The following is a 13,494-nucleotide window of genomic DNA, read 5'->3' on the forward strand; positions in this document are numbered from 1 at the left end:
CATGCGAGCAAAGACAACATTGTCGAGACTCAACCGGAACCCAATGCCGACCATGAATACTCATATGATACTGATTTTGATAGTGAGGCTGAGAACCCAATGCCTAGAGATGAGAGTGGTGATGAATGGTGAGGGTCTTTTATGCTTAGTACCTACATTATCATTATGCTTAATACATACATTTGTCATTATGCTTAGTACCTACATTATCATTATGCTTAATACATACATTTGTCATTATGCTTAATACCTACATTTTTCATTATGCTTAGTACCTATATTTGTCATTATGCTTATTAATTTTCAACATGCTTATTAATTATTTTCTCTTTTTCTTATGCAGGTAATTGGCCAATATGAGCGGACGGAAGGCATCATCGAGCTCCTTGCTTGATCAGATGCATCAGCGGAAGCCAGGGCCGGGTGCTTCCAGACGGAGTGCAAGACCCATTATTCCCACCCGGCGTTACGAAGACGCAGACGGAGGACGGGGAGGACGAGGGGGAGGACGAGCTGGAGGACGAGGGGGAGGACGAGCTGGAGGACGAGGGGGAGGACGAGCTGGAGGACGAGGGGGGAATGCACAGCTCCTTCTAGCTGACATTCCCTCTGCTTCTGGCTCAGTGGCTTCACAGTCTATGGACGAGGAGGAGGACACTAGGGAGGAGGAGGAGGACACTAGGGAGGAGGAGGAGGAGTCTAGGGACGAGGAGGCTTCGACGGAGATGGCTCCGAAGAAGTTGCGGATTCGTGGGGAAGCGCAGGTTCCCGATGAGAGTAAGGAACCTGCTACGGAGGATGAGAAGTGGCTCCTTGTCCCAGGAAAGATAGAGTAAGTAGTAAGGTGATTTCATTTTCGTTATGACACTTAGCATTTTCTAATGTTTGATAATTGTGCAGGAATTTCACATACACGGGGAAGAATGTCCGCGTGCCAGGGAGTCTGATTGGAGCTGCTATTAGGAAGTACTGGCCGGGGATGTACACTCCGGTCCTTGGGGGCGAGTCCAAGCTAGCCTACACTTGGGAAGACTATGAGATAGCGCCTTACCCTGGCTTTACTTCCGCCGCCGACGCCGTGATCAAGAAGTTTTGGGTACGTAATGCATACTCTTTGGGTTTCGTTCATATGTAGTTGATAACCCCACCGTGATAACTCATGCCTCTCACACTTTCTGTTATGCTTGATTGCAGCGCAATTATAGGGTGGCGACTGAGCATAAGGATAGGGCGGACGTGGTGCTCCGTAACATGTGTCGGAAGTTGACACGGCAGCAGTGGTACAACCAGAGGATCACGTGCATCGGCCACTTCTATGCTGAGCAGGGCGTAAGGTACACAAAGCCTGAGATTGTGCAGGGACTCGCCCCGGCTATGACGATAGATGACTTCATGTCGGTAAGTAATTGTCAATGCGATTCTATGTACCGCGGCTAACTTGCAACTATATTGTTTGTTCTTCAAATGAGTTTTGATTTTGCAGGTTGTACCACATTGGGCTGATAATAATAAGAGGGCCGCCTTCATGGAGTTGGTCAAGAATTGGGTCGGCGAAAACCCCGATTTCAAGGCCGTGAGCGACCGGAACAAGGCCAACCGTGGTTCTCAGGGAACACACACTGCGGGGAGCAGCAGCACCGATCGCTATCGGGAGCGTCTGGTACATATAAAAATGGAACAAGCTGCATTTTTTTGATTTTCGATGATATGCATAACATTTGTTTTGTGATGCAGGGGAAGAAGCTCGGGAGGGAACTTGGTGAGATGGAAGCGTGGACGCACATGAAGCTGGTGACGCCCGGTCCGAACGAGCCTCGGCCCGCGCCTGAGATGTACTACGGCAAGGCCAAAGAGAACAAGGAAAGATACTGCGAGGAGTACGCCAAGCTCCATCCAGAGGTGGAGGACCCTATGACCGAGCCGGTCGACGAGGTGGCGATGATGCTGGCGGGGTCCGGCCAGCCGCATGGACGTCCTGCCTGCCTTGCTGGGGGTTTCAAGCCTCAGAGGAACTTCACGCAGATCAAGGCTACCCTCCCCTCCGGCAGCTACGCTACCTCCTCGCGGACTACATGCCGTTCTCGGGTAGAGGTTGATGTAAGTCATCCACACTTTCATCCTCTATTTTGACTCTTGTTCCTGAATGGCTATGTTGATGAGACGCGTTATTTCTGAAATTGTAGACTCAGCTCGAGGAGGCCTATGCAGTAGCTTACGAGGAGTATCTCGAGAAGATTAAGGAGCATGACCTTGTGAAAGATGCCTATGTCCAGTGGACGAGCAACCAGATGGCGGTAAGTTTCAATCTCTATGGTTGCAAAACATCATAAGTCCCCATGTTTGAATCTGAGCTATCTCTCCCGTTTCTTGCAGAGTTTCACTCGGTTCATGATGACTGGAGTGCGAGAGGAACCACTCCCAGAGCCACCTCATCCGGGGCCGACGCCAGTGTTCCCGTCCAAGGAGGAGTTCTATATCATGTACAAGCGTCAGCGTCAGTTGACCCCGGTAAGTTGCTAACTTGGCTAAGTTGCTAACTTGGTGTGACATGGCTAAGTTGCTAACTCCCTCCAACATGTAGGGATTGGGAGAATCCGGGAACGACACTCCTTGTGGTACGCCGATGCACCCCGGTCGCCATTCTCCTGGTGCTTCTGCCGAACCTCGGCATTTTTCTGGTTCCGGTGGCTCTCGTCGTGGTTCTACCTCCCCGAGCACCGTCGAGATACAGCGGCCTCACTTCACCGACTCGGAGCTAGCTCGTCACTGTAGCTAGATCGTCACTCGGGTGGTGCACCACCATAGTTTCTACATTGTACTAGCACATGATGACACGCTCCATCTTTGTAGTGGATCCGGTGTATGTACCATGGTCTTGTATGCTATATTTGTGCTATTTGTGAGATTTGATGCTATATTTGTGAGATTTGGTGCTATACGGTGATATCTTTGTGCTATATGGTGCTATATATGTTACTGGATATTCAATCTTATAATATGTGCATTTTGTGCGATTTTCTGAGCAAATGAGGCCAAATTGGCAAAAATCAGAAAAAACTGGGCCTGGCTGTGCCGACGGTGTCACCGTCGGCACAGGCCCGTAGCTGTGCCAAATGGCAGGGTCTGTGCCGACGGTGACACCGTCGGCACAGCCGGCCCAGGTTTCGCGCGTTTTTTTTCCAGTTTGAATGCCACCGGTTTGCCGCCAGTTCTGGGGAAAAAAAGGGAAACTATGCCGACGGTTACACCGTCGGCACAGCTGGGGACGTTGACGGCGCCGGCGTGACGGCTGGGTGGCTCTGTCGACGATGGGGCGGCCGACGGCCACCGTCCAGCCGTCGGCGTACGACTGTGCCGACGGTGCCTTGCTGTGCCGACGGTGCGCGCGCAGACCCCGACGCCTGGTATGCCGACGGGGAGACGCCGACGGTGACCGTCGGCAGAGACTGTGCCGACGGTGAACATTGTTGTGCCGACGGTGCGGGGCCGTCGGTGTAGCCGGTCGTCCCCGTAGTGATGTAAGTAGGAAAGTAACTCTTGCACGGCTGAAAATTTACATGTCTCTCTGCCTGGTATTACATACTTGATAACATGTAAAACTAATTTACATGACTGTAAGTAGGTGATATTCATTTTTACATATTTGCATACCTAGTGTAGAAGAAACAAAACCGTTAAGGTGCATACGGTACACAAAAGAAGAACTACTCCCTTTGTGCATCAATGTAAGGTACTTTTAAAGTAGATTAGATATAATCCAAATTATAAGTAAACCTACACATAAAAATAGACTAGATACACACTAAAGTGGATGAATCAAAATAAAATGCTTCAATATTATACGTTTCCAAATAAGACATTAATGTCGTCTTCGTTAACTACATAAACCTTGATAGAAGGTAAACTCGGCACTTACGGACTTTACTGGTGACTGAAATCTATCTGCACATGTTCCCAATATTTACGAACTAGTATCGGAAAGCACCATGACATGGATACAGGAAAACGCACAGAACTAAAACACTTGAAATCTGAAAAAGCCATCTTCTTAGCTTGAACATCAAACACTAAAAAAGCCTGACTATAATGCAACAATTCCTACTCAAGAATAGAAACCATCTTGTTTGTTCTCCATGCTCGATCGAAACACACATCGCCCCAAACCGAGAAAATCTTCAGTGTTGAACGCGTAACACAGCTGCGCTGGAAATACATATTATTCCTTGACAATGCTCGTTCAACACTGGAACTGTTTTTACATACAGTAGCAATTCAGCAAACCGCTGAAACCAGGAAATATCACATGTCTGCCTGCTTGGTTGGTTAAGACTTAAGAGTTGGCAGCTGGAGGAAGGGCCGATGCAGAACTCCTTGGTCGGCTGCGGCGCGGGCGCGGTGGTGCATGGCGCCGGAGGCCGAGGGAGGTTGCCCTCTGAAGGCGCTTGAGGTCGGCGTCGTCGTCTGTTAAGATGACGAATCCGTCGTTCTGGAAGATGCTGTCGAGAAAGGCGAGGTTGCAGGCTCGGCGGGACTGGGCGTCGTCGCGGTGCGCGTCGAGGGCGGCCCTTTCGCGCAGCACGGCGAGGCACCTTGCGGCGGCGTCGTCTCTGTCGGGGTGGGCACGCAGGACGGGCAGGATGCCGCGCGCGAGGTACCGCCGGGCCCAGGCCTCGTCGCCTCGCTTGAGCGCGCGGACGAAGCGCTGGAACCTGACGATGAACAGGGTGGCTGCCGCCTCGGGCGTCGTCCTATCTTCCAGGAACGCCGACACGTACTCGTCCGCCGCCCGCCATTGCCCCTCGTCGATCATGGAGCCCACGCGGGGCCAGTCGAAGCGGAGCCGCGCCTCCTTCTCCAGCGCGTGCGCCGCCCGGTGGAGTTTCCTCGACTTGAGGAACGCGTACACGCGCCGGAGGAGGAGATGCTCCGACTGCCGATCCATGCGCGATCGATCGCTAGCTCGGCAGCTGGAGTTCCTTTGCGATGCGTCTTCTTCTTCTCCCCGCCTTCCTCACTTTGTTTTGAAAGAAAGTAATGCTTTGCGTGGTTCGTGCATCAGCCCTAAATCCTTGCTTATATAGATTGGTGTTGCCGATTCCGGCTTCGATTCTCATGCAAGTCACAAATCGCAATCCGAGTCACGCGACCTCGAGGCGGCGGCCTACGCGCTGGAGAAGGAGGCGCGGCTCAGGTTCGACTACCGCCACGTGTCGACCATGCTGGAGGGAGTGGAGGACGGGCGGTGGCGGTCGGCGGACGAGTACGTGTCGTCGTTCCTGGGAGACGCGCGCACGCCGGCGGCGTCCGCCGCGCTGTTCGTCGTCAGGTTCCAGCGCTTGGTGGACGCGATCAGGCGGGGGAAGACGGCGTGGGCGCGACGGTACCTGGACCTTGCCGTGCGGCCCGTGCTGGCGAACCACCCCGACGGGGCCGCGGCGTGGGCCGGCTGCCTCTGGGCGCTAGACGCTGACGCGGAGGCTCTCCGGGAGGATCACCCCGTCGACGCCCGGTACAGGCTGCACTGCGTCCGCGACTTCATGCGCTGCATCAACTACAACGCGCAGCTCAGCCGTTGCAAACTCAGCTTCTTCAACGACGAGCGGCCCATGCGCGTCCGCGGCGGCCGTGCCACCAGCACCCGCCGCCACGCCCGGCACACAAGATGCAGCGCCGGCCTGAGAGCGATGCATCGATGTGCACCACACTGATGTAGAGGATTTCATGTGACTTCTAAGAATTTCCTTGAAGTAGCTAGTATATATAAACCTTCAGGGATGGTTATGCTTTATACATGGTGGAATCAAGCACTCCTCGGTGAAAATGTATGTACTGTTCAGACCAGCCTTGTAAGATAAAACATAGCATGACATTCTTCTTCTAATTTTGGGTTTTCAAATCATTCAAAAAAATAGAAAACATCCTAAGTCTGCGTTAGTACCACAAATCGGTATTACCACAAGTAAATGGGTAACAAAGAGCTACTTTCCATTACAAACACACAAATAAGAGCATCTTCACATGCGTCCCTAAAAGTGCAGGGCTAGCTATCTACTAAACAAGTGTAAGCAACATTCAGTTTCAGAAAACAAGAAAGCAAAGGTAAGAGGTAAATAAACCATACAAGGCAAATTTAATAATTGAACAAATATTGTTGTCACCATAAGATTAACCAATTGAACTCAACAATCAGGACTACATCAAGTAAATGATCATCAACAGAATAGTACTGCTAAATATGATCAAGTAGACCTACAAAAACTGTTATGAACATACTACTCACCAATCAACGACACAACTCATAAAAAAATATGCTACAACCGAATTCTATGGTGGATTTAGGGGTTATAGGAGATTTAGGGATTATCCAAGAGTTGTGACACCCAACGTAATCTGCAATTACCTTGAGATGATAGCACCTTCATATAGTCGACCGTGGAAGCCAACTGTCACACCAAATCCCACTCCTCCCATTGCCGATCCGCCAGACAAGACATTTCTTCAGTAGTTCAAGGCCATGCACGATCTCTGTCCACGTAGAGGATGGACTACCTGTAAAAATAGTATCGACAAGATCCCCATTTGGGTAATATCGTGCACAGAACACACGTGCACACAAGCTATCCAGGAAGGCTATTAATCTCCATGCATGTCTTGTCTCGCCAGAAGGGCTTGATTGAAGATACACATATCCCTAAATCCCATACTGCCTTGCAACTTAGATTGGAGGAGTTTTGGCCATCCAACCCAATGTGTTTTCCTTTTGCCATTAGGAGAGCCCCACCAGTAATTATGAATTGACCGGTTCAAATCATCGCAAATCGAAGCAGGTAATTTGAAAACACCCATGTAGGGCCCTAAACCCCCCGTTGGTATCACTTGTGCAATGGACTTAATAAGCACCTCTCGCGCACTCTGCGCTAACATACTGTCACCCCATTCCATTAATCATTTACTCAATCGTGTTTGGATGCTTTGAAATTTTCCTTTATTCATTCTTCCCCTGGAGTAGGTTGCCCCAAATATTTATCTTTGGAAGTTTGTTGAACAATATTCAAAGTGGCCCGTATTCATCTTGAGTCTCCTGTGAGCAAACAGACTAAATAGAGCAGAACACTTAGGCGGTTGATTAATTGGCCCGTACCTTTCTCATATATATCCAACACATCCTTCGCTCGAGTAGCTTGATCTGTCGTGGCTCTAAAGAATAACAAAGTATCATCCGCAAACAACAAGTGTGAAGTCCCCGGAGCATTGCGACAAACTTTGATGGGGGAATACCGCCTGCCTCAACCTCATGCTGCAGTAAAGCTGATAAGCCATCCGTGACAAATAAGAATAGAAAGGGAGACAGGGGGTGTCCTTGCGTAATCCTCTTGTTGGAGAGAAAGCTTCCAACAAGATTCTATTAAATTTAACTGAATATTTCACCATGGTCACAAACGCCATGATCCATTGCACCCACCGGTGAGAAAACCCATCTTATGCATTTTACTCTCCTGGAACGACCAGTCTAATCTGTCATAATCTTTGGATAGATCAAGTTTATAAACGCGGAAATTATCGTTTGAGGAAGTACGTACCATGCTCCATGTAATGAAGGCACTCAAAGACCAATAAGGCATTACCCGTAATCATATGCCCAAGAACGAAGGCACTCTGGTTTTCAGATATAACCTCGCCAAGTAGAGGCCTAAGCCTATTCACCAAACATTTGGAGACGATTTTGTATAGGACATTGCAAAGTCCAATTGACCTGTAGTCCTTCAAGCTGACCGGGTTGTCCACTTTAGGAATCTTTCTATTCTTAATAGGTGATCTCATTTCTCTTCACATGCAACCTATCCACCTCATCAAGCATCTTTGAGAAATCTTAGCCTGCCACATCACCATAACTACCACATCAGCACAATAAATAAATGGCAGATTAGAATACGTTAAATGCATTCAATCCCCTTCCGTTCAGCTTCCAAGCGGCACTTTGGTTGCTGTCTTCTCAACTCCTCTCTTAAGTCTGTGTGTGAGCAATCCCTTCCCATTCCACTTTCATTTGACGACGATTGAGCTTCTCGGATTCTGGAACGTCGCTGGCATATTAGAAGACGGCTTCCACTAAATTGTTTGGCCTTCTCTCCTCTATATATGCCTCCTTGCCCACAGCTCAGTCTCATAGTATTGCTCATCCAACACTCCTCTCTGCTTCGCTCCATGCTTTGCCTCCACCTTTCCATCTCGCCGTGGAATTGATTTGTCAGCTATGCGTGGTGCTGCCATTGGACAACATGATTACATGAACAGTATGATCTATCTGTCCAGACGTGTGTACGAGGGTGCCAAATTTTCCTCCGCTGTTCCTTAATTTTCCGTTGTTGTGCGTTCAGCACTTCGCCATATATCGGCTTTCCATGGTCAAGTTAGCTACAATCCTACATGCATTCCGCCGATTATGGGCAGTATTGGACTTTTACTGTACATGATAATGCTAGACCAAATTGCTGGGTTGTTGGAATACGAAAGGTGAGTTCATCTCTGATCCTTTTTTGCAGGTGCGCTTAATTCATGTTGAAAAGTACTGAACTGTAAATTAAGCAACCTTTGAATCCAGAAAGATGGGTATATATGTGGCTGTTTAAATTTCTTTGTCTTGATAATTTATACGGAGTACTACTACTACTGGTTGTTCATCTCATCTCCACTGACCGATTCTATTTTTATTACAGTACAGCAACATATGCCTCCGCAAAGGTTAATCAAAATTCTATACTTATAAGCCTCTCATTTTGAGAAACCCATCTCTTAAGAATCAGTGTTCTACATCAACAAATAGAATTAATAGAATGCAATGAAGTTAGCATGCGACGATTCTCAAGAAATATGAGTAATTTGATGATTGATTGAGCTTCACCCACTCAATCTGTCTTTCAATAATTTTTTCATGGAGTATATTTCGATTATGTATATTTCGCTTAGCACATCTCATATTTAGCAAGATTTAATAACAGAAAAGGCGAGTTGTTTCTTCTTACGGGAATGTTTAAATAGATGCTTCTGCACCAACATGCAGGGAGTCATGCCATTTAATTAATTCGTTACATTATATATCTTCGATGTGCTTTACTCCAGAGTTTTTTAGCAAACGGCACGATGTGTCAACACTGAACCAAAAATACAAGTTTTTTTTTGCCTTAGTAGTTCGCTCCAACCTCAATCTCCATGATTTTTTTATTTTTATCTCTATCCATTTATCTTAATCTAGCATATTTTATTGTAACAGAAATATAGATTTTGGATGTTAAGCTCATGCATGTATTCTCTGCTCAAACATGATAATTCTTTTATCCTTCCAGTCTGGCATGGCTAAGATTTCCCCAAGTTAGTACAGTTCACTGAAGCATTCACGCTGAAGTATTGTTGATATGTTTCTAGCAGGTAGAAGGTTATCAACTTCAACTAGATTAATTCATTTGTTGTTACCTACATGCACTATGTCAATTTCAACAGGTGCAGTATGTGAATTTCAACCGGAGCTTCGAATGCTCAACGGCGAGCTAATTGAAAAATGCTTAAGATGGTGGCAATCTGAGCTATCTTTTGTTTAGCCGCAATGACAGTTCTGTGGCATCGCACCTATGTCAAGGCATTGTGTAGTTTTTATTCTAGGAGGATGGAGCATATATATTAGTTAACGTGATGGTTATTGGTGCTTCCATTGGCAAGATTCGCCAAAAATTTTGTGGGGTTTTATATATTAGTTAATGTGATGGTTATTGGTGCCTCAACTCAACTATATTTTAGATGCTTTTTTTTTTTGTTTTCTGATAGAATTAGTGATCAGGAAGTTGTATTTGTTAGGTAAATTACACTTTCTACTTTTTACATACTCAACCCCAAACTATTATACATATGCAATCTTCTTCTTCATAGAGGTTAACTATAGTAACTCATGGAGCAAGAGCAACCTTTCATTTGTCTAGCTTTTCTATTCACCCAGGCATATCAGAATGCTCTCAAGAGAAATTTTAATAATAATGTTAAGTTTATATTTAATGTATTTCCGCAACAACGTGCGGGGTATCATCTAGTTGAAACAATAGTGGTATCATTGGACCCATCAGGCATATGTTCTATCGCAAAAAATTCATTGACCGCAACTATAATATCCTCCCTCACTAGTTCCCAATTCCGCTCATAAAAACGTGCAGGAAAACCGTCCGGGCTAGGGGCCTTAAGCGGTCCAATCTGAAAAAGAGCATCGGTGATTTCATCATTAGTGAATTCTTCGCAAAGTTGATTATTCATATCTTGAGTGATATTTTCATGTAGCAACTCTGCGATATTTCAATGATCAAGAGTTGGGTCTTTTGTATACAATGACTGGAAATATGACATTGTCATCCTCTGCATGTCACACGGTACAATATTAACCACACTATTATCATCTCGCAATTTTAAAATTTTGTTCCTGTGAGCCCTCCGCACTGCCTTTTGATGAAAAAACTTCATATTTTGGTCTCCCTCACGAAGCCAGTCTATGCGAGAACGTTGCAGCCATAAGAGCATCTCCACCGGCAGCCTCCAAATAGGCGCTGGTAGGGGCGCCGACACCTCCGTTTGGGGGATACCAGCACTGCATCCACTATTTAGGGGAGCTGTTCCCACATCGACGCCCCCAAACAGGCGCCCCCGATAGAAGTTTTTTTTATACAAACTACATATTATGCTAAAGTTTCATTTTAATGTCATTCAGGATCGATGAATGAATAATATTTTCGGGCAAATCCGAGTAAAATATTATTCACTCCTCAACCTTGGATGGCATATGAAACCTGCTTCACCTCTAGCCTACTATCTACTGGTCACTTGGCTCTATGGAGGTGGACGATCGCCCGCTGCTCTCTCCGGTGGTCTCTACCCTGGTCTCTCCGCTGCTCCTCCGTCGATGATCCCCCGCTCTCTCCGCCACGAATGTCAAGTAGGCGGCTCTATCCGCGGCCACCACCTCCTGACGCAGCTGCCGCTCCAGGTCCTCCCGCCGCCAATGGTGATCCAACTCCTGCCTCTGTAGGCGGAGCTGCAGCTCCGCCAAACGCCGACGCTCACAGACTTCCTCCTGAATCTGTGTCTCCTTCCGCTGCAACCACCGCAGAGCAATCTCCTCCTACCCCCTCTGCCGTCGCGCCTCCCACCGGCGCTGGCTCAGCGCCTCCCGCCACCGCGCCTCCAGGAACTCCAGCCGCTCCGCCTCGTCGAGCACCACCCGGTTCTCCTCCTCATGGAGCCGCCGCTCCGCCTCCTGGCGCTGCCGCTCCACCTTCTGTTGGAGATATGCCCAAGAGGCAATAATAAATGGTTATTGTAATATGTCTTTGTGTTTATGATAATGTTTACATACCATCCTATAATTGTATTAACCGAAACATTGATACATGTGTGTTATGTAAACAACAATGAGTCCCTAGTAAGCCTCTTAACTAGCTTGTTGATTAATAGATGATCATAGTTTCATGATCATGAACATTGGATGTTATTAATAACAAGGTTATGTCATTATATGAATGATGTAATGGACACACCCAATTAAGCGTAGCATAAGATCACGTCGTTAAGTTAGTTGCTATAAGCTTTCGTTACATAGTTACCTAGTCCTTTCGACCATGAGATTATGTAAATCACTTATACCGGAAAGGTACTTTGATTACATCAAACGCCACTGCGTAAATGGGTGGTTATAAAGGTGGGATTAAGTATCCGAAAAGTATGAGTTGAGGCATATGGATCAACAGTGGGATTTGTCCATCCTGATGACGGATAGATATACTCTGTGAACGGATCGTAGCGAACAAGAGGGAGGGGGGGGTGAATGGTGCTACGACAATTTTTAGTCTTTTTCAAGTTTTATGCAACGGAAGGTAAAGGTGTGACTTTTAGCAATGGGGGTGATCCTACAATGAAGCTAGAGCATGTGCAACAAGTAAAGGAATCAACAAGATAGTAAAAGTAAGGAGCGAGACAACCGGGGGCGCGAGGCGAGTCGAGGTTTGTTTCCCGCAGTTCCCTCCACTAAAGGAGGTACGTCTGCGTTGAGGAGGTGCTAGTCTCACACAAGAGACTAGGCGGCCACACCACGAAGGAAGGCCTCACCCTCTTCCTCGAGAGAGCTAAACGGAGGTGCTCTCCCTCTTCCACTAAGGCACCGGTTGAGGCGGTGATTCCTTCACAAGGTTGGGGCGAGCTCCACACACACAAGGATGCTCCCAACACCCTATGGAGCTAGTACATCACCAAGCTAGACTCCATAGCTGCTCATCTCCAATGCTCCACCATAGGAACCCATCACCAATGCTCCACCATAGGAACTCCTCCAATGCTCCACCAAAGGAACTCCCCAATGCTCCACCAAAGGAACTCTTCTCCAAGATCCACCAAAGGAACCCTACCACCAAGATCCACTAAGGAATAGCTAGTATTTGTGAAATCTCTCTTGGTAGAACTATAGATTGGGGTCTCCTCCACCTATCCTCAAAATTAGGGCAAGATTGGTTGGAGGGGGAAGGAGATCCTCAAGGATTAAGCTCAGCAACAATGGAGGAGAGAGAAGGGGAAGAGATAAAATCGGGTGGGGAAGAAGCGGCCCTTAAATAGGCTCCTCCAAATCCAACCGTTATGTCCAGTTTTGGCCTAAGCGGTACTACCGCTTTGGTACAAGCGGTACTACCGCCCTGAGTTTTAAATCCCCCAGATCTGGTCAAACGACACAGAGCGGTACTACCGCCCGCGGTACCGCCCGTGGTACCGCAATAGGGTCCAGACCTTACTGGACTCGAAGCGGTACCAGAGTGGTATCGGAGCGGTACTGCCGTAACGCGTTACGGTACCTCGAGCGGTACCGTGAGCGGTACTACCGCTCGTGAGCGGTACTACCGCCCTAGGTACAGCAGGGGTACCGCAACTCGTTCTGCGGGACAAAATCGGCTCAGAACACAGAGCGGTACCGAGGGCGGTACCTATAGGGGTAGCGGTACTACCGCTACAGGTACCGGTAGTACCGGCCTGGCTAAAACTGGTTTTCTTCCCTTTTTCTCTCCAACTTTGTTACCTTGCTAAACGCACACAAAACCGGAAAACCTATCAACTACGCTTCAGTCTTCTGATCTTGACGCGTCCGGCGAGGTCACCGTGTACTTGCAAATCTAACAATGATACTCAAGGCACACGGTGAGATTACTCAAGTGTTGTCATCAAACACACAAAACTTGGGGTATGAATTTTGCTCTTACAATCTCCCCCTTTTTGGTGTTTGATGACAACACAAGAGTTGACAATAACATATGATATTATGATGAGAACATTAGATTTGCAAAAACTAGACGGAGCTCCCCCTACACATGTGCATATCGTGAATATGTATTTGAATACAAATACACATGTTATAGAGACATCACCCCCCCTAGTTTTTACAAACCAAGCACATATGCAACATAGATAGATGACATGTTC

General features: G+C 47.4%; 1 protein-coding gene across 1 annotated transcript; it reads left to right on the top strand.

Moving 5' to 3' along the window:
- Window positions 1–366: 366 nt before the first annotated feature.
- Window positions 367–2,965, top strand: LOC127313195 (uncharacterized). The gene is made up of 8 exons (XM_051343747.2): window positions 367–832; window positions 901–1,096; window positions 1,195–1,398; window positions 1,484–1,660; window positions 1,735–2,097; window positions 2,184–2,294; window positions 2,374–2,508; window positions 2,582–2,965. The coding sequence occupies exons 1-8, from the start codon at window positions 399–401 to the stop codon at window positions 2,774–2,776; spliced, it is 1,815 nt and encodes a 604-aa protein (XP_051199707.2). The 5' UTR covers window positions 367–398; the 3' UTR covers window positions 2,777–2,965.
- The last annotated feature ends 10,529 nt before the right edge of the window (window positions 2,966–13,494 follow it).

This window comes from Lolium perenne, chromosome 7 (genome assembly GCF_019359855.2).
Source record: "Lolium perenne isolate Kyuss_39 chromosome 7, Kyuss_2.0, whole genome shotgun sequence".
Classification (NCBI taxonomy): Eukaryota; Viridiplantae; Streptophyta; class Magnoliopsida; order Poales; family Poaceae; genus Lolium; species Lolium perenne.